Raw genomic sequence first — 20,650 nt, forward strand, 5'->3', positions numbered from 1 at the left:
CAATTTTATTTTTATAGTATACAACGTTTCCTTTCCTGGAAAAAAAATGGTAGCTGAATATATTTAGTGGTAAGACTATCAGTAAGTGTTTTTCATTGCTTGTGACTTCCAGAGGCCAAGCAGTATTTTACCATCATGACTTCAAGTTGAACCACACCAAAAGCATCTCAAACAGGAGAAATGTGGGGACTTTAAGAGGAGAGAGCATGTAGGGCCAAGATTTAGTTAGCTAAATCAAAATTAAAAGTACCACTAGACTGTCACTTAACGAAACTCCGTTAACGAGTAATTTGTTTTACCTCTCACCAACTGTTCCACAACTGTCATATACCTTAGTAATTCTTTTTATGTCACAATCTCATTTACCACTAATGCAAATGATATTCCACTCTTAAGGGGAAGTCTTACTATGCTATTCCCTATAGTCTTTAAGGCAACTGCTGAATAACTAAGTATAATTATTAACAGAAGGCCCTTTCTGTTATAACTTTGCTCTACTTGAAGTAGCAGAGAAAGAAAAGTGCTAAGTTTTTTGTTTATTTGCTCAACAGGAGACAGATGTAAGGTTTCCAGAGGTAGAAATGGGAAAATTACAAAGAACCACATGGAACACTGCTGACTGAGGCTTGGGCACATCAAAGGACAGGAGACTGCACAATTTAGACCGTTCTAGTGTGAATATCCACTCAGCTGTTTCTAACTGGAATCCCTTGGTTAATAATTCTGTTTTCAGTGTCTTCTCCCTAACTAATCAATATCTTAACACAAAAGAGTAAAATCAGATTAAAATAGTCAACTGAAAAAGAAAAATGCTTTCTTCAAATAATTCAATGTCATAAGAAGAAACAAAAAGACAGAGGCATTAGTTTAGATTAAATATAACTAAAGAGACCTTAAATCAATGTTAATGTAGAACCTGTGATTGAATCCTGGATCCAAAACATAAGCTATGACATATTTTTGAGACAACTGCAGACATGTAAATATGAGTGGAATATAGATGTCAGGAATTATTAATTTCATGGGATGTGATAAAACAATTATGTGGTAAAACCTTATTCTGAGAAAGGTATATATGCTCACGTCTTTAAGCGGGAAGTATTATGATGTTTAAAAATTAATTTAAAATGCTGTAGGAGATCTTTTTTCTTTTCTTTTGTCTTTTTAGGGCCACACCCCATACCCATGGAAATTCCCAGGCTAAGGGCTGAATTGGAGCTGTATCTGCCAGCTTACACCACAGCCACAGCAACGCCATATGAAAGCTGCACCTGTGACCTACACCACAACTCACGGCAACGCCAGATCCTCAACCCACTGAGCAAGGCCAGGGATCGAATCCACATCCTCATGGGTACTAGCTGGGTTTGTTAACATTGAGCCATAACAGGAATTCCGGAAATTTTATATATAAATGAAGGGAGAGGGAGAGCAGAAGTGTTTTTCATTTGTTCTGCAGATGTGAAAATATATAAAACAATATACTCAGTTCATCTAAGTCACCTAAATAATGATAAACACTGAATTACAGTGTCTTTAAAAATGTGAGGGCGGGCGATCACTTCCAGAGCCTAGCACAATACTCTGAGTGCACTTAAGATTAACAGCGTAACAAGGGGATCTGCTTGTCTAAGTGGCTTCTTAAGTGTCTAGATGTGTCAGGAGAAAAGGGACAAAGCAGGTGAGTGGTGGTGGGGAAAGCTGCTAACTATGGAAATTACTGTAAAATACAACAAATGTATTTCTTATCAAAGGCTGTGTGAACCTGAGTAAATGCTTTCCAATTTTTGCTTGAACTTCTACTACTGACTATAGCAGAAAGCAGCCTAAGTAGGTAAGATCAGAATCTGAATATTTTACTATGAGCCCGAGTACTTTCCTAAGAAGGCAAAAACGTACTTTGATCATTTAAGAAAACCCATATGGTCATAAAGCTTAACACCAGAAAGAAAATTTGAACTTCCACAAAATATCAGTAAGAGCCAAGATAATCTACATACCATTTCAAAACAGAAAACATTATTTTTTCTTTATAGAATTTTACAGCTGAAAAGAACTTTAGAAGGTTATCCAGTCAAATTCTTCATCATATACAACTATATTCCTATTTTAATCAGACCTAAAATACTATATACAGTTAATATCAAAAATTAAAAATCTATGAAGATCTTTTTTTAAATAATCATAGTACTATCTGACAATATATGCTGGGCATGATGGAATCTAGGATTACAAAGGTAATTATTTGTTATTTATTTAGGATAAAGCAGGTTGAGGTTAAGTAATTCAGATACATATCACCATATATTCTTCAAATTTGGGATACCAGTTAAGTCCCGAAATTCAAAACCTCTGTCCTAAACTATACAGTCATATGTCTTGCACTGGGGAGAAAACAGATATTTTATTCCGTGACAATCAGAAACACAATTCTGTTTATTTTTTAATATACATTTGTGTCCCAAAGACATGGATCACTTTTCACGATGAGGCTAAGATACAATGATGTGGTTTGCAACCATTGGACAAAAGAAGTCAAGGCTATAAAGAAAAACTATCCTGCTTTTGAAAAGCGTGAATATCCAATTAGGGTCAAGAAGAAAAATAAAAGGATATATATACAATGTACTTGAAACAATGTATTCTGGCAATCCAGTGTATATTTAATATTAAAATAATTTTTAAAATACGTTTATTAATATATAATTTAAAACAATTTTTAAATCAGAAAATTTTAGTCACTTCAAAAGCACCTTATTTTAAAATACTGTTTTATTACACAGATATATTAGCTGTAATGGATAAATTACACTGGGGAGCTTATCTAATACTAGCTTTGAAACCAGGTAGTGAACTGAATTAGTTTTAAAAATCAGCAAAGGTGAATTGCCTTTTTTCCTTATACAACTTACACTGTTAAATATACAACACACAGGATGTTACCATCAAAATAAAGAGGAGGCTGTTCCAAAAACTGTTTATGGCAGGGACATCTTTAAGTTAGATAAATAATATAGGTTTTTAAGATTTTGAAACAAATATTTATCAAAACATAAAAAGTTGCATTTAAAGACCAAATTTTAAATAGGCAAATCCCCAATTTTCAGAAATCTGTAAACTGGTTTTAAAAATAGACATCGTTGATGATTAACCAGTTAAAAACAATTATTTTGTAATTCCTAATATGTTCACAAAATTTTATTTCATTTGTAGAAAACTACATGGAAGTAAATACTTGTGTACACTATGAATCACTTTTTTTGGGGGGTGGGTCTTTTTTTGTCTTTTTAGGGCCGTACCCGCAGCATATGGAGGTTCCCAGGCTAGGGGTCAAATCAGAGCTATAGCTGCCGGCCTACACCACAGCCACAGCAACTAGGGATCTGAGGCGCATCTGTGACCTACACCACAGCTCACAGCACTGCTGGATCCTTAACCCACTGAGCAAAGCCAGGGATTGAACCTTTGTCCTCATGGATGCTAGTCAGATTAGCTTCCACCGAGCCACGACAGGAACTTCGCTATGAATCATTTTTTAAAATGTGTACTGTATTTGGATTCAACTACATTTTGACAGGAATGTATATCAATAAAAGCTGCTTTATTTCTTAAACCTATGTGTCATGCAGCACAAGAAAAGTATTACTATAAAAAAAAATTCAACAAATAAGAATTTTTTTAGGAAAAAGAAATATATATATATATATATATAAATGTTTTTAGAGAAAAATATAATTCCAGATACCTGTTTGAATCTTGACTCTATGTAGTTTGGATGTGAACTGATCATTAACTGTAAATATATGGCCATTTTCTATTTCCTTTGACTTGGGTTCCTTCGTGAGAACCCGCTGTGTTGGTTTACCACAGGCGAGGGACTGCAGGGCTCTAACAAGCTCTCTTTCAGGGATATCTGTCTCTTGTTGAATTTCCTGAAATTTCATCAGATTAACATAATTAGATATTCTGAAAGATTAGATTAGTTAATTAGTAAGTAAAATTGACCAAGCAGTAGAGACATAATTCCATTAAAGAAATAATTTAAAACAAAAAATTTCCTATTATGACACTTGACTAAAATCTCACTTATTTGAACAAACTAAATAAAAAGATGGTTCAAGTTACAAAATATTGACAAGACATGTACTGTTTCAGGGATATACGGCCTAGTCTAAAAATGTCATCCAGCAGAGATTATAGGGCCCTGCTTTGATGTATTAGGTACAAATAAAGTGTTAATCAAGATCTATCTAACTGCTAATTTTACAAATACTCTACATTCTTCCTGCCAAGTGTATCCATGCAACTCTTTTGTTTAGCAACATCTTTCATAGAAAGAAGCAAAGTAAGCCTGAGCCAAGGCCTTTTATTGTCCTGTCAAAATTTACGATCCAAGATGACCATACTTACACCTGTATAACCAAATTTTTAAAAATGCAAATACTTGTTAATTAATACTAAACACGAAAAGCAATACGAAATCTGTTTGTGAAGTTCAGGTGATAATTTTTGCTACATGTTATGGTGTGATTAAAAGGTAATACTAAAAAAACAGTTCAGGAAAAAATAAATGTGTAACTTGAATTCACTATTTCCCTTTTATGTCATTGGGACAGGAAGAGATTTGTACATGTACACGATTTAGTCCCTTCACATCCAAGGACTGTATGGGCCAGCAAGTCTTCACATTAGGATATATCACTCTGATTCACTGTAGAAAGCTTTCTTCTCAAAAGCAGCTGAGGAAGGGTGGGCAAAACGATGGTCATATTCAGAGTGTGAAGCTGATCTGGAGAGAGTCAGTCTCCCTTTCACGAGTCTCTGAGCAACAATTTAGGCTTTTTGTAAGGGCTGTCAGGTAAGTGAGGACTGAAGAAATGTGAATTTTAGCATTTGTTTGCTTCAAATGATCTTGGTATTTCTACATACTTTTAGACATAAAAATGTTAATCCTAGCTAATTAAATATGTGCTATTAATAATGAGAATGTTGACTGTAATCATCATATACATACTAAGTGACTTATTTACAATTATTTCACCAAAGCCAAAGAACTGGAAATACCGTCTGTGGTATTTTACAACTACACATCCTTCCTAGAGGAAGCTACGGATCTTCCTCAAATTATGATGGGGTTCTACGTTCTAATGAACCCATAGTTAGTTGAAAATGCATTTAATACACTAAACCTACTGAACATCATACCTTAGCCTGGCCTACCTTAAACGTGCCCAGAACACTTACATTAGCCTACAGTTGGGCAGTCATCTAACACAAAGCCTATTTTATGAGTGCTGAATATCTCTTGTAATTACTCAACACGGAACTGAATGTAAAAAGCAGAACTACTTTCTGAGTACAGAATGGTTATAAGCTGTTTACTCTTGTGATCACCTAGCTAACTGGGAGCTATAGCTCGCTGATGTTAGCCTCCGAGAAGGTCAAAATTCAAAATTCAAAGTATGGTCTCTACCAAATGCGTATTGCTTTACACCATCATAAAACCAAAAGTCAAAGTACCAGAAGTCAGGGACTATCTGTACCGCAATCCAATATGCACCTTTCTATGCCTTTAAAAAATACATTACTGTTGAGCCATGATAGGGACTCCTGTAGAAAACTTTTTCAAAGAAACTCTCCTCAAAAAAAGAGTAATTTCTGGAGTTCCCATAATGGCTCAGCGGTTAACAAACCCAACTTCTTCCATGACGATGCGGGTTTGATCCCTGGTCTTTCTCAGTGGGTTAAGGATTTGGCGTTGTCGTGAGCTGTGGTGTAGGTCGCAGATGTGGCTCTTGATGCAGCATTGCTGTGGCGCAGACCGGCAGCTACAGCTCCGACTAGACCCCTAGCCTGGGAACCTCCACGTGACGCGGGTGCAGCCCTAAAAAGACAAAAACAACAACAACAACAAAGTAATTTCTCAGTTAATTACATTTGACCATCGTGCTGTCTACAAACTTTATCAATTCCTGATTTTTATAAATTTCACTTCTTTTTCTTTTCTAGTTCGTTAATTAAGACCTGCAGAATGAGGCCGAGTGGTAGTAACAAAGGCAGACATCCTAACTTGTTCCTAAGCCTCATCAGGAAGGTGTCTAATATTTTACTACTACTGCTTGCTTAGGTCTCTCATCAGATACACCCTTTATGCCATTAAGGACATTTCATTCTATTCTTAGGTAGCTGAGAGTCTGCCATCTGGAAATAAGAAATGTGGACTGACTTTTCGTACATCTGTAGAAATCATGGTTTTCCTCCTTGAAATGTTGTCTGCCAATAGAGCAGATGCTCTATTAATTACGGTACTATTATAAAATCTCAATAACTGTTAACAAATTCCTTCTCTGTATCCTAGGAATAAACCCTATTTGGACAGGATGATTTATTATTTCAATATACTTGCTAATAGTATTTTAAGATTTGTGCATTTATTCTGAATAACTGACAGAACTTTTTCTCTTTTGTATTTTCCTTGTTCAGTTTTAGTAATAAGGTTATGCTAGTCTCAGCTATTTCCCAAGAACAATTAGTGTAATTTGCTTTCTCAGTTCAAAGTTCCCTGTACAGCCTTCATTTTTAATTTGCTAATTGTGTTATTCAAATCTTCTATGTCCTTCTTCTTGTTTTTTAATGGAAGTATTGCTGATTTACAATCATGTGTTAATTTCTGTTGTACGACAAAGTGATTCAGTTATTAACACATATACGTTTTAAAAATATTCTTTCTCATTATGATTTATCACAGGACACCGAATATAGATCTCTACGCTATACAGCGGGTTCTTGTTGGTTATCCCTTCCATGTATTACAGCTTACAGACGCTAACCCTCCCACTCCATCCCTCCCCTGGACCCCCCTACTGGCAACAAGTCTGTTCTATATGTACGTGAGTCTGTTTCTGTTTGGTGGATAGATTCACTTGTGCCATATTTTAGATTCCATAATAAGTGATATCATATGGTATTTGTCTTTTTCCTGCTGTATCTTCCCCTTCTTTATTGTCTAGTCAGTACACTTGTGAGGGATTTCTATAACTGCAGAATTGTCTATTTCTCCTTGGACTTCCAACCATTTTCCTTTATATATTGTTGTCACATTAGTCAATGAAATAACAATTGCTACTGTTCAATCATTTAATTTAAATTCTACAGTCTGACATTAATTTTACTTTGGTCTACAATTAGCTTTTATTTATTTTTTTTCTATTTTCTAGGGCCGCTCCCACGGCATATGGAGGTTCCCAGGCTAGGGGTCTAATCAGAGCTGTAGCCACCAGCCTACGCCAGAGCCACAGCAGCACGGGATCCAAGCCACGTCTGCGACCTACGCCACAGCTCACGGCAATGCTGATTCTTAACCAAATGAGCAAGGTCAGGGATTGCACCCACAACCTCAATGTTCCTAATCGAATTCGTTAACCACTGCACCACGACGGGAACTCTTACAATTAGTTTTTATATCTCACTTATTTTCAGAAATTTTTAAAAAGTCTAACAATGAACACTCAGAAAAATATATATTAATACCCATATTTTTTCAAAAATTACATTAGATTACTAAAATCCAACCTCTAGACTACCATTACATATAGTTCCTACATATAGTTCCTTATATTAACTGTTCTAAATCATGATACAGACTTTATTAAATATATATGGGGGGAATAAAGCGTTAGCAACCAACTATAGATTAAATGATACTACAATAAATGCCACCTTTTGTAAGCAGTTTCCAAGATGGCCTGTAATGATTCTGGTATGTTTTAAACTTGTGTGGGCCCCTTACTATATCAGGGATGACTTGGGTGACCAACAAAATAACAGAAGTAACAATACATGACTTCCTGGCTGGGTCATAAAGGCAATGCAGGTTCTGCCTGGGTCTCCTGGATTGTTTGCTCTAGGGAAAGTCAGCCACCAGGATGCAAAAACAGTCATGTAAAGCCCAGGTGGAGGGAAACTAGGACCTCTCACCAATGGCCAAAATAAACTTGCAGCCATATGGAAGAAGGTTCACATCAATAGTGAGTTCCAGCCCCAGACAAATGTTAGATGACTGAAGCCCCACCTCACACCTTAATATAGCCTCATGAGAGAGTCCAAACCAGAACCATCCAACCAAACGCCTCTTGAACCCCTAACACACAAAACCCACAAAAGGTAACAAACAAACTGTTAGTGGTCATTATAAAATACAAAGCTTCGAGATTTGTTATGCAGTATTAAATAACAAATATACCATCTTACTGAATTCACAAAGAAAGAATATTCAAAGATTAGAGACCAGCTTCCTTTAACAATTATCATAGTTAAATACTTTCAATGGTCTCCTCTAATTTGTGGAGCTTTCTGTAAAGCTATCCAATAAAACTTACGTAGCAGACTACGGGCACATGGTGTAAGTAAGGACAACACATTTCCTATGCCTTTTTCTTTCTTTTTTAAAATTTTATTTATTTATTTTGTCTTTTGTCCTTTTAGGGCTGCACTGGTGGCACATGGAGGTTCCCAGGCTAGGGGTCTAATCGGAGCCGTAGCCACCGGCCTACGCCAGAGCCACAGCAATGCCAGATCCGAGCGGAGTCTGCAACCTACACCACAGCTCACGGCAACGCCAGATCCATAACCCACTGAGCAAGGTCAGGGATTGAACCCGCAACCTCATGCTTCCTAGTCGGATTCGTTTCCACTGCGCCACGACAGGAACTCCTCCTGTGCCTTTTTCATCACGCCTGGGATAGATGCAAGAAGCCAGAAGGCTTTGGAGTCACAGGAATGGCATTTTACATATGCTCAGGCTCCTGGTCTGTGACTTAGCTAAAATTTAAAATATTGGATGAATTTTCTACTTAATTTTACCTTCTACCTAATTACTGTTCATTAGCCTCACTGATACCAAGCCAACTGGGAAGGAGAAAAGCAAGCATGAACCACTAAAATTATTACTGGCAATTCCAGTAATGGCTTATGAAAATAAATGTATGTTTTTATTATTTTTGACAACTCTTTATAAACTAGGACTCTGAGTATCTACTCTAACATTCATCAAGTAGCTTATGTTGTCTAAAATACATCATCCATGACAGCAAAAGAGCAAAACATCTAAGCTATTAAGAGGTAATTCAATTCCTCCTGTTTGAAAAGGCTTATTACAATGTTTAAGGTACTCAATGTCAATAGCTGCTTAACCAATATTCTTAGGACTCAATCACACAGAACTTGTGCTTGAAAAGTTATTCCTTAGGTAAAACTCATCTGGAAATTTTGTTTGTTTGTTTGTTTGTTTTGCTATTTCTTAGGCCGCTCTCGCGGCATATGGAGGTTCCTAGGCTAGGGGTCGAATCGGAGCTGTAGCCGCCAGCCTACGCCAGAGCCACAGCAACAGGGGATCTGAGCTGCGTCTGCAACTTACACCACAGCTCATGGCAACGCCGGATCCTTAACCCACTGAGCAAGGCCAGGGACTGAACCCTCAACCTCATGGTCCCCAGTCGGATTCATTAACCACTGCACCACGACGGGAACTCCCTTCATCTGGAAATTTTATAAGAGCAAAATCTTTCAACTTAGTCACTGACCTAAAACACGTAGGTTTCAAAGCATTTCCTTGAAGTATATTACCTAAAAATAGTCATCTCTTTATATTTATCACCATATAAAAAGAATATGAAGATGAGTACTGAAACAGACCTAGAATCTACCTCTTCATTTCAAACTTAAATTTATTTCTTCCTATGTTCACCTATACCGGAAAAGTGACTTTTAAATAAGCATAAGTATGGCAGTAATTCTAAAGCTTTTTAAAAGTCATTCTTTAATTTAAACTTAGCAAAAAAAAAAACAAAAAACAAAAAAAAACCCAAAAAAACCACATGATCTTCATTTCCATTCCCACCTGCTCATAAAAAAGATGGATACAAAGTAAAGTAACAGCACCCAAGTAGTATAAAAAGTGAAGTGAACACCACCAAAGTAGTATAAAATTGGCATAAGGATAGACACAGAAGTCAATGAAACAGATCAGAGAATGAAAGAATAGACCCGCATCTGTATGTTCAACTGATTTTTTTTTTTCTTTTTTTAAATAAAGGGGTCAATACCTCGGGGTATTCAAATGGAAAAGAACAGTCCTTTTGACAAATGAATACCTATGTGTGGGGAGAAAGTAATTCTTAATCTTTACCTCTAACCATACAAAAGACTTAACTGAAAGTGATTACAGATAAGACCTAAACGCAAAAGCTAAAACTATAAATCAGAATAAAACGTAGAAGAAAAATTTTGCAACCTTGGGATAGCAAATAATTTCTTAAATAGGATATCAAAAGTATGAACCATAAAAGTAAAAAAAAGCAGCCACTGGACTTTGTCAATATCAAAAAGTTAATTAAGCTCTTCAAAAGATAACATTAAGAAAATGAAAAGGTCATTGATAGACTATAAGAAAATATTCACAGCACAGAGATTTGACAAAGGATTTGCCTCCAGAATTTATAAAGAACTTCTAAACAACCTGATACAGAACAAAGAACTCACCAAACGAGACATGTATGTGGCATATGAACACATGAAAAAAATGATTATTAGCAGTCAAGGAAAGAAATTAAAGCCAAAAATGTATATAGATATACTTACACACCAGCTAAAACTTAAAAGAATGACTATTAAATTTTGGAGAGGATTTGGGGCAACTAGAACTCTCCTACACTTATGGCAGGAATGTAAAATATAAAATCACTTTAGGATGCCGTTTAGCATATTTTTTAAAAAGTTAAACATAACGGTCAAAACCTGATAACAACCCAAAATGCTTATGAAGAGGTGAATGGATATATAAAAGGTATAATAGAATACCATTCAGCAACAAAAAGGATTAATTATTGAAACTACGCACTCAACATGGGTGAATCTAAAAGAACCTGGACAAAAGTGATTACATACTAAGTGCTTCCATTTACATAAAATTTATACAAAATTCTAGAAAGGCAAAACTAACTCGCAGTGATACAAAACAAGGGAGTAGTGGTGTTAATACTCTATACCTTGTTTTTAGTCACGTAATGTCTGTTATACAGGTGCATATCTGTTAAAACTCATCAAATCGTGCACGTGGGGTATTTTTTATTATGCAAAATATGTATTTCAATAAAGTTGATTTAAAAAACCAAGTAAGCAGTTCCTATTGTGGCTCAATAGCAACAAACCCCACCAGGATCCATGAGGACGCGGGTTCCATCCCTGGCATCACTCAGTAGGTTAAGGATCCAGCTCAAGTGCCGTGAGCTGCAGTATAGGTCACAGATGCGACTCAGATCTGGCGTTGCTGTGGCTATGGTGCGGGCTGGCCCCATGGCCTGGGAACTTCCAAATGCCATGGGTGTGGTCCTAAAAATGATAACCCACCTCCTGCCCACCAAAAAAACCCTGCCAAATAAAATGTGACCTAATAAGTGTATGACATTCATATAGTTCCACAGCCCAATTTTATGGTGTGTATTTTTCTCTAATGATACCTGAAATCTTACTACTCAAATCCTCCTCCTTTTCCTAAAAAATAACTCTAAAGGCTACTCAAGCAAGATTCAAGTAACAAGTGAGAATTAAAAACAATATAGCAGGTTAAAATTCAAATAAGTAACCCATACCTCAAATGTATATTTTTCTCTATTATTGAAGAGCATTAATATGGTCATCTGGAAAGTGGATACTTGCAATATATGCTTCCGCGTATTAGAGCCAGTTACTTGTGCCCCTCCAACACCAACTTCAGAGCCATCTTCCTGTTTAATTTTTTAAATATAAAAACAGAAAAAGATATAATTACTTCCTGGTGGCTTTAACAGTAGGTTTGAGAAAGAAAGCTCTGTAATGTCCAAACACCTGCCCCTTCACCAAAATGACATTAACTCATTACTATATAAAAAAGAAATGTTATTTAAAAAGTATACATACACAGAAATACACAAAGTCTTTATTTAGGACTATCCCATTAAGAACATTTTAATGTATTTGAGCAAGTAATGAATCAGTAAGTCCTTATATTTACAGCTAAAATTATGTTAATAGTACATAATGGGATAATAATGGACTTATAAGATATCACTGCCATTATATCATTACCAAAAGCAGTAGGGTTAGGTTTCTTTATGCGTGGTCTCATCATGGTAAGGGATCAAAATAGCACAGAGGAAGAAAAAAAATTCTGCCATCCTAAAGCCTATTCCTGCTCTATGATTATAAGTACAAAGTAGAAATTTAAGTCCCCAATATAACATATAAATTATGTTTTTTAAACCTACTGCTCTGTTTGCAAAACTTCAAAAGATAACATGATTACTCAGGGGAAAAAAAATCTCTCCTTTATAACAGAAATAAGCAAGCACCAATTAAAAGCTGAATTCTTTAGTATTCTTGACCTTCCTACTTTCAGTTAAAATATATAAAAGTGTCAAATATTATTCAAAGAAATAAAATGTAAGGAATGTTTCCCATTTCAATTTAATATAAAAATTAGAATCTGTATTCAGGTATTTTTAACAATATTTTTAAAAAGCTTTGGTGTTATAATAACTTATATTAAAGTTGTAAGATTTTAATTAAAATAGTGAATGAAATTATTATTTGCTACCTAGATGACAGGTGTTTTCAAGTTTTCTTAAGAAGCTTTTCAGGAGTTCCCGTCGTGGCACAGTGGTTAACGAATCCGGCTAGGAACCATGAGGTTGCGGATTCGATCCCTGGCTTTGCTCAGTGGGTTAAGGATCTGGTGTTGCTGTGAGCTGTGGTGTGGGTCACAGATGCGGCTCGGATCCTGCGTTGCTGTGTGGCTCTGGTGTAGGCCGGTGGCTACAGCTCTAATTCGACCCGTAGTCTGGGAACCTCCATATGCCGCAGGAGAGGCTCAAGAAAAGGCAAAAAAAAAAAAAGAAGCTTTTTATTATTTTGCCCTTTTAAGGTAAATGACCCTGATCTGATTTACACCAAGCAATACGAAAGTACATCATTACCCTAAACCTTACGATTTTATATATAAGAAAGTAATTACCTTTTCTCCATGGTTACACCCTTAGCATATGGAAGTTCCTGTATGGGAAGTGAATCCAAGCTGCAGCTGTGACCTATGCCACAGCAACAGTGGGCCCACTGCACTGGGCCGAGGATTGTCCTGAACTGCTGCAGTCGGATTCTTGGACACTAAAAATATACCTTATTTTTTTTTTTTTTTTTTTTTTTAAGAGCTGTACCCACGGCATATGGAAGTTCCCAGGCTAGGGGCTGAATCAGGGCTGCAGCTGCCAGCCTATACCACAACAGCGCCAGATCCAAGCCATGTCTGCTACCTATATCACAGCTCATGGCAACGCTGGATCCTTAATCCACCAAGCAGGGCCAGGAATTGAACCCGTATCCTCATGGATACTAGTTGGGTTTGTTACTGCTGAGTCACACAGGAACTCCTGCAGTTGGATTCTTAATCCACTGTGCCACAGCAGGAACTCCAGTAATTACGTTTTAAAATGAAGGCGATTCACTAGTATATTGCTAATTTTTAAATAATCACTTTAGTAATATTTCATCTATCTCACAAATCAAGTGTTAACCTCTCACTTTTGGTTTACTGGGAATAAGGATAATAGGAGACTGAGAATTTTGAAAAGGGACTCATTCATGGCCTTCTATTTCCTTAAATCAACTTGCATTTTATTATTTTATGCAATACTATCTTAAGACTAAGCTTATAAATAATACATGTAATTATATTATTTATTCCTTAAGGAAGGTTACTGGTATCGTCTTCATACTGCTAAATCAAGTTAGCAATTGAAGGAAAAGAGGTAAATAAATTAAAGCTAAAGTCCCCCTCTTTCCTGAAACAGGTAGGGAAATAAGAGAAAGAAATAATTTATCCAATCAACAAAACACAAATCAGTTTTACAGGCTAATTTTAAGTTACTTAATAAAAATATGTTCAAACTATTAATATTTACCTTTTTAACTGGTCCATAAAAGGTGGCATTGAGATCCGCAGAACCCATATGATGCTGGAGTGTAAGCTGTCGACCACTGTGTTTGGCTAAGTAAAACCTTCAGCAAATCAAACCAGGTTTTAGGGATCACATGGTTTATAAACACGAAATTATAAACTACCAACCATTAATAAATATATATGTAAGGGAGACTTTAAAAGCTAAAGGAAACCTTAGGAATCAAGTTCAGTTCCAATTTTTTAACAGAAAAGGAACCATAATTAAGGGGGTGGGGAGAAAAGGATAGGCCCAAGAAACTCAGCTAGATAGTAAATGGTAATGGCAGCACACTGAATAACTTCTATTGGTACATTTGTTTGTCCCTTGCTGCTGCTCAACCAATGATGTTCATAACATCACCTTTCTCCACAGCTAACTCAAGCAATTCACACTTCAGTGGCAAACATCAGCAATACAAAATATGTTCCTAACCATGCACTACTGCTGAAGAAAGGACATTAATATTCCTCTGATGAGTTTACACAGTGCGTCCTTACATATTAGAAGCATTAAGGATAATTTCTCCTTTTGAACATGAGATAAAAAAAGGAGAATATTCCGAAGTTCCCGTTGTGGCTCAGCAGAAACGAATCTGACTAGCATCCATGAGGACACAAGTTTGATCCCTGGCTTCGCTCAGTGGGTTAAGGATCCGACATTGCTGTGAGCTGTGATGTAGGTTGCAGATGTGGCTCAGATCCCACGAAGCTGTGGCTGTGGCAGAGGCCAGCAGCTACTACAGCTCTAATTCGACCCTAGCCTGGGAACCTCCATATACCACAGGTGTGGCCCTAAAAAGACACTCTGTGCCCCCCCAAAAAGATTAAAAAAATGGAGAATATTCATCTTTAACCAGGGACACTACTAATGCTCAAACTTACCTCAATTCTAAACACTTACTTAAAAATACAAAGTTTGATCTACATTTACCTTCTGAATATCTCAAAAGCATGTCTTGGTGCTGGCGGGATGTTGCACTTTGGTGTGGCTGACTGAGTGGGCCAATATCCTGTTGTGAGCACCCGGACTGTGAGATCAACCCCACCTAAAGATACCTGTGTAAAAGAGAAGAAAATGTTCCCCCCAATTAGCTGGGATATGTTATCTCTTCCATGTTCATACAGGTACTGTGTTAGAGTTACCAAAGTATTCATCTCCATGTCCAGTATCTAGCAAATAAAACACGCCTTCTTAAAAGTTAAATCCATCCAATGCTTTTAGAAAATTAACTATCCTGGCAAATAGTTATAATTGTTGCTTAAGATGTTGACCTTACAATACTAATCAAAGTTCTTAGCATATGAATAAAGTCTTACTGGTGTCATTGAAAAGTGCAAAGCTTTGGTTAAGATTTCTTCAGACAAAAAACCGTCAAAGGGCCACGTCAGCATAATTTTAGAGAAAATCTTGGGATAATACCCTTCTCAGCTTTTAAATATTTTTATCATCTTAACACAGAAACAACATATTTCTAACATCCCATTCACTTTTTTTTTTTTTTAATCTTTTTAGGGCTGCACCCACGGCATATGGAGGTTCCCAGGCTAGGGGTCAAATCAGAGCTGTTGCTGCCGGCCTTTGCCAGAGCCACAACACCACCAGATCCAAGCCGCGTCTGTGACCTACACCACAGCTCATGGCAACGCCGGATCCTTCACCCACTGAGCCACACCAGGGATCAAACCCGAAACCTCACGGTTCCTATAGTCGGATTCGTTTCCACTGCGCCACGACGGGAAATCCCCATTCACATTTCAACATTAACTTTCATATTTTCACACATAGCTCATATTCAAACAGCCTTTGCATAGGAAACTAAGATCCAGTTCTACACAGTGGGGGACCTATAAACATCTGTATAAAGGCTGACTACCTCTACAAAATATATGACAGCATTATCATCACAGTTAAATATTTTTTATTTTTAAACAAAATATATTTTTTAGAAAACAATAAAGAGACTTTCTTAAGGAGAAATTCTTAAGGGGAAACATTAACTTTATTATTAATATTCATGGCTCATTCTCAACCATTATTTTAGATTTATCTAACCTGCATGATTTCGCAATATAAATTTTAAAAAGAGAAGAATGAGTGGTATTCCACACTCAGATTTCTTCATAAAAAGTGGCTAAATGATTACTCCATTTTAGAGAAACTGAAACTAGAAAACATAGATGACAAAAGAGATGATCAAGTAGACTCTTAGATGATGAATGGAGGACAGCTGAGAACTGAACATTTTCAAATGGGGAAGGAGGTCACAACTTCCTTCAATCCTCCCAGGAATAAAGTCTTTTATCTCTTTCTCCATATCCCCACACATCTTGCTCCCTAATCTTCAAGTCTCTCCCCAAAATGTTAGTTTTTAAGGAGGCCTTCCTGACCACTCTTCCCTATTAGAGATTTCCTCTGTATTTCCTATCATCAGCTAAGGTGCCATGGGATTACTTCTCTTGTTATCATCTGTCTCCAGATTAGAAAGTAAAGCTCCATCATGGCAGAGATTTTTGTCTAGTCTCTGCTGTATACCTAGTGCCTGGTTTGGCACAAAAAAATAGTGAGTTGTTTAAGTTAGAAAAAGAAAGGCGTTCTTGTGGTGCAGTGGATTAAGAACCTGACTGCAGTGGCTTGGGTCACTGTGGAGGCGTGGGTTAGATCCTCCGCCCAGTGCAGTGGGGTAAAGAATCCGGTGTTGCTACAGCTGCAGCTTGGATTCAATCCCTGGCCTTCAAACTTCCATATGCTGCTAGTGAGGCCCTTTGGGAAAAAAAAAAAAAAAAAGAACGAACCTCTGGGAACTGGTTTGGACCTTTTTTTTCTAGCTATCTTAGTAGTATTTTTAAGCCATTCGGCTTATATTCAAAGTTAGCACATGACAGGAACAAGTACACAGAGACAGAGGTACCAGAAAAATCTGTTCACATATGATATGATTTGCTGATATAAGTAAATGGAAATACGATAGTAAGGTGGTTTTCCTGCCCCTATTCACCTTAAAACAAAGTAAAGCACAGGAAAAAAAAGGACAAATACTTAAATTTCCTTCAGCATAATAAACATATATTGCTTAGATAAAATATACCACAAGTATTGAGAATTTTAAGAATGAACTTGTTATTTAACTTCTGAAAGGAAATAAAAGAGCCACTCTCTTAGTATATTTCAACAGGCAAAGTTACAAAGAACTTCCCTCGGATTGGTGATTTTTAAAAGGGCTCAAAGATTTCAGAAGGCTCAAGATTTTTTTTTTAAGGGCTGCACCTGCAGGCATATGGGTCCCAGGCTAGGGGCCAAATCAGCTGAAGCTGCTGGCCTACGCCAATACTACAGCAATAAGGAAGCCAAGCCACATCTGCAACCTACACTGCATAACATGGCAATGGCAGATCCTTAACCCATTGAGTGGGGCCAGGGACTGAACCCTTGTCCTCATGGATACTAGTCAGGTTCATTACCGTTGAGCCACAATGGGAACGCCTCAAGATTTGTCTCATTTGTTCTTATTTTTCATAATATCTTTCAAATTAAGATTAATGCTTAGGAGACTTAAAACTTAAGATCCTTCATGTAAGCAAGTACAAAATAGCCATAACTGCATGCAAATAATGGCCTTACAAAGCAGAAGCTGCAACTGGATTAGCAGATATATAACTTTGAGTATCCTGATTAAGTACTCTACTTATGGGCTTAACAAATTATGAAATAAATATTCCACAAAGTACAGGATATAGCTGAACAATCAAAATGAGAGAATGGAAAACCCACAAATTTTATAACAACAAAAGCAAACAGACTCTGATTATCATGCTGAACAATCATCCCCTCTTTTAAAAATAAAATGAGTGCAATAGAGTGGTCAAGAGTAAAGATGGCAATTTTCTTATTAAAAGGCTCTCAACAATCACAGCTAAGGTAAATAGACACAAAAAATAGTAAGGGAACATTCCTTTGGATGGTTTCGACAGACCATTCATTTATTCAGACCAAGTTACCTCCCTCTAGTCCTCAATATGTGACATTAGTGGAAGGAAAAAACAGAAAAAACCATGTATCATATGAAAATATGATTTCATCAATGCATTAGACAGAATGAAGTACAAATCCCTAAACAATCTAAAAAAGAAAAACATCCAGGGTAATCATGTTATTCAGTTCCCATCCATTTAAATTTCTATTTATCACAGACATATTATCTTTCCTGTTCTCAGCCCTTTCCACTGTAAACATGTGAGGCAAATCATACAACTATTTACAATAGAGAGGGAACGGAAGTCCCTCTGAGCACAAACTGAATGCCCTCAATATGTATAAATGTTCATTTCTACAGAATTATTTTTTCACATATTGTTTCTGATGAGAGTGCAGGACCAGTACAAGTAATGATTTTATATTTAAATATCAATAGAAAGACCTCCCAGTTTTGTTTTTTGTTTTTTTTTTTAAATGGTTGTGATGTCCTAATTATGACGTCGTACATGGTTACTTCAGAGAAAAAAACTAAAGAAAAAATACAGCATTCTCTAAGCTTAAGTTGAAAAACAGTTAAAAAAAAAAAAAAAAAAAAAAGAAGAGAAAAGGGCAAATTCTGAACTTCATTAAACCCACTGAATTGTCACAAAAACTCCACTGGACTTCAAAGCCAGATAAGTTGTAGCTAACTGCCTTCTAGGAGTCACAACACAAAACCACATTTATATCACACTAGCATCAGCCTTTTTTACTCAGTTCACCCCCAGTCAACGAGGCCCATTTATTCTGATTTTTCAGATGAGAATAAGAATACTGAGGTACAGGAAGGTCAGATAACAATTCTAAGACAGCACGATCCTGGGGTAGGAGTAAAGTAAGAATATTAAAACTCAGTAAGCTTGCCTAAGCCTGGTATTTTCCCCACAATCTGTAATGGTTCTAACAGCAGAATCACCCTATTTATTAAATTTTCAACACATGCCTTCAAGTAGGGAGATAAACTAAGTTTTAGAGGAATAAAAAAAATATCTTAAGATTAACTGTTAGAAAAAAAGGTTATATGAGGGAAGCAATTTTTAAGCACTTATAGACAATAGAATATACTATCACTGATGACATTTAAAGAAATGACACCAGCGATTCAGTTACCTGATACATGGATGAAAATGCCCATTATAAAAGACTTTACATAAACGTATTTCCATAAATAAGTAGAAACAAATGAAGAATCCTACCCCAGTTGCCTGTAGATGTTGCCTGAACTCATCCATAGTTGTGTTTGAGATGCTCATATCCCTAAACATTCCTTCCAGTTTTGATGTGAATTGACATCCACATTCAGTCTGTGAAAAAAAACAAAGACACAAATAAACGATGGATTTTCCTATGAGAAAATGTACTTTCTGAAACTCTTCCACATTATTGCCATCATTTCTACATCTTTTCAGTAGTTGTGCTGTGTCTGTGGGTACCAACTTAAGTGTGGTTAAGAATAATTCAAGGATTTTTTTTTTTTGGTATTTTTGTCTCTTTAGGGCCGCACCCACAGCACATGGAGGTTCCCAGGCGAGGGGTCCAATTGGAGCTGTAGCCACCGGCCAACACCACAGATCCGAGCTGCGTCTGCCTCCCACACCACAGCTCACGTCCAGGCCCACTGAGTGAAGTCAGGGATCGAAGCCACAACCTCATGGTTACTAGCTGGATTCGTTTCTGCTGTGCAATGTGAAATCCATTTTTTTTTTGTTTCTTGGAGATTTTAAATCAAATACATATTTCCCAGCCACATATTATTCAATCACATGATAAACACTAAGTACACGCAGTCCATCTTACATATTCCTTACCTTTAATTTAGAAATCATATTTTTTTCAGAGTCATCAGACACACTTTTATTTGTGAGAAGTCTCCTTGCCAAGTGTTGTTTATAATAACGTTCAAATACATCTTTTTCTTGCATAAACCTAAAAAGGACCATTGCCTTATCCAATATTGTTTCTACTTCTTGTTCTGTTAGCTGAAAAATCAATCAAAAGACGATGTAACAATTAAACAATTTTAGTTTACAAAAACAGCATCATAGTTCATTAACTGATAAACATAAATATCTGGGTGAGGTATGTCAGGAGGGACCTAGTGTGAGAAAGTGCCTCCTACTTCATAGAGCTTGACTCTCACACTCTGTCCAGCACAGCATCTATCAAGGGCTGGAATGGAGTGCACTCCTCAGTGGGCTACACTGAAATGGAGGCGGGAAGTAATACATGGATGCATTAAAGGATGACTGAGAAGAGATGAAATGCCATTTTAAACACACACAAAAAGAATCTTAAAATGCCTTGATATAACATCTTGGCAAAAACTTATACGGCCAAGATATATGAATTCATATAGGCTCATTCAAAATCTGTATTTTGCAAACATAAGGGAAATAACTTGTTATAATTCCAGAAGTAAAAAGACCTCTTGCCCCCAATTTTTAAAATAAGGGCGAGATGATACTGTGGCAAGTTGTAGTAAGCTTATATTAAAAATTATGGTATGGGGGATGTGGGGATACACTGAGGGTTTGGGATGGACATGCTGTAAAATCTGGTTGTGATGATTGTTGTACACCCTATAAATGTAATAAAATTCATTAAGTAAT

The 20,650-nt window shown here is 36.5% G+C and overlaps 1 protein-coding gene across 4 annotated transcripts in view; it reads right to left on the reverse strand.

The window, feature by feature from the left end:
• The window catches only part of CUL3 (cullin 3), a 94,823-nt gene that overhangs the window by 5,065 nt on the left and 69,108 nt on the right, over nucleotides 1–20,650 (reverse strand). For all 4 annotated transcript variants that reach the window (XM_085001313.1, XM_021075737.2, XM_021075736.2 and 1 more), the window contains 6 exons: nucleotides 19,850–20,020; nucleotides 19,238–19,345; nucleotides 14,961–15,085; nucleotides 13,992–14,088; nucleotides 11,649–11,783; nucleotides 3,746–3,932 (listed from right to left, as the gene is read on the reverse strand). In XM_085001313.1, the coding sequence (XP_084857439.1) occupies nucleotides 3,746–3,932; nucleotides 11,649–11,783; nucleotides 13,992–14,088; nucleotides 14,961–15,085; nucleotides 19,238–19,345; nucleotides 19,850–20,020 (823 nt within the window). The remainder of the gene's footprint in view (nucleotides 1–3,745; nucleotides 3,933–11,648; nucleotides 11,784–13,991; nucleotides 14,089–14,960; nucleotides 15,086–19,237; nucleotides 19,346–19,849; nucleotides 20,021–20,650) is intronic.

Source organism: Sus scrofa, chromosome 15 (assembly GCF_054392235.1).
Source record: "Sus scrofa isolate SSC_HxYL_T2T_F1_AM1 chromosome 15, Sscrofa_HxYL_maternal_Yorkshire_Landrace_v2.0, whole genome shotgun sequence".
Classification (NCBI taxonomy): Eukaryota; Metazoa; Chordata; class Mammalia; order Artiodactyla; family Suidae; genus Sus; species Sus scrofa.